This window comes from Sphaeroforma arctica, assembly GCF_001186125.1.
Source record: "Sphaeroforma arctica JP610 unplaced genomic scaffold supercont1.6705, whole genome shotgun sequence".
Taxonomy (NCBI): Eukaryota; class Ichthyosporea; order Ichthyophonida; genus Sphaeroforma; species Sphaeroforma arctica.
In genome coordinates this window covers 1-1,239 of record NW_014033853.1, presented here as the reverse complement: position 1 = coordinate 1,239, position 1,239 = coordinate 1, and the positions used below count along the sequence as shown (strand labels likewise).

General features: G+C 42.9%; 1 protein-coding gene across 1 annotated transcript; it reads right to left on the bottom strand.

Annotated features, from left to right (window-relative positions):
* Nucleotides 1–722: 722 nt before the first annotated feature.
* SARC_15774 (hypothetical protein) lies at nucleotides 723–959 on the bottom strand (the record flags this gene model as incomplete). Its single annotated transcript, XM_014290113.1, has 1 exon — nucleotides 723–959. A coding segment is annotated over one exon (237 nt), but the record flags the coding sequence as incomplete, so codon positions are not given.
* Between the last annotated feature and the right edge of the window lie 280 nt (nucleotides 960–1,239).

The window sequence follows — 1,239 nt, the reverse complement described above, 5'->3', positions numbered from 1 at the left end:
GTGAACATGATTCAAGATTGAAGGATGAACATTTGAGATACAACGATGAACATTTGAGGTACGAGGAGTGAAGGGATAAGTTATAGTATCCGATTGTTCTCTGAACTGTACCGCTGTATGGCGATATGAGAGATCAATTGCTGTGCTACTCAACTGCTGTATGTAGGAGTAGTCTTTTCCGAGAATCTCGCCAATGAGGGAAACAAAGTTGACTGGAATAGTTGTGAATTTGTTTGATCCTTCTGGCACACCTACGGTCGCGTTACATTTCGTCACAGCACCCGCGAAGAGCGGCTGTGTCATACCACAGTTTTTTGTACTTTGCATACTTTCTGTAATGAGAGAGTATGGCACACTAACAAGCAAGTTGTATAAGTGTGTGTATGTGTTTTTGTATATATGTATATGAGAACGTACGTATTCGTTGCGTATGTGAGTGTATGTACTATTGGCCAGTCCAGCTCGGTCGCCAATACGACCACTCAGGTTGATACATACACACTCCATTCACTAGCACGTGTTTCAGCCTTTTTCTCATACTTCTTAGGTCTAATCATCCCTGCAACAAACCCAATCCAAGCTGTACCGAACATACACCTACGACTGTTCCATTCTCTCATTACTGCCCTTGCACTTTGTACCTATCTTCTATTGCACCTAACTAGTCCTAATACATCTTCTCATCCTACACCAATATCGGCCTATTATCACAGGATACCTACCTCATCATGCGCTACAGTACACCACTGCGGGTCGATGTCTAACAGCACCCACACTATCTCGCCTTCTTTTACACTCAAAACATTAGCGTCGCCGCCGTCAAAGTCCTCGGCGATGCGCATACGGTACGGCTCTGTATACGTTTGAACGCATTGAATAGTCAGTAACAAGTTCTGCATTCGGGTGATACGTTGGAATATCCTCTTCAGGGAAGTGTCTATCTGAAAGCCCAAGCCCATGTTGTGTTTCTATACAAATGCATTTGCTTCATAAAGTCTCAAACTTCAATTTCAGATGGAAAATGGTGTCACTTTTCCATTAGATTGTGTGCGCTAAGCATAACCGGGTGTAAGGAAGCGAACAAAATATACGAATGGAAGGCTTACAATGGTGTCTGCTTAGACAAGTTTGTTTTGATAAGAACAGTGCCAAAAGGCCTTACAAACACAATGAACGAAAAATAATATATGTACAATGTTGAATGGGCCGTAGTCCCGGCTCTTGGTCACGAACGTTGTG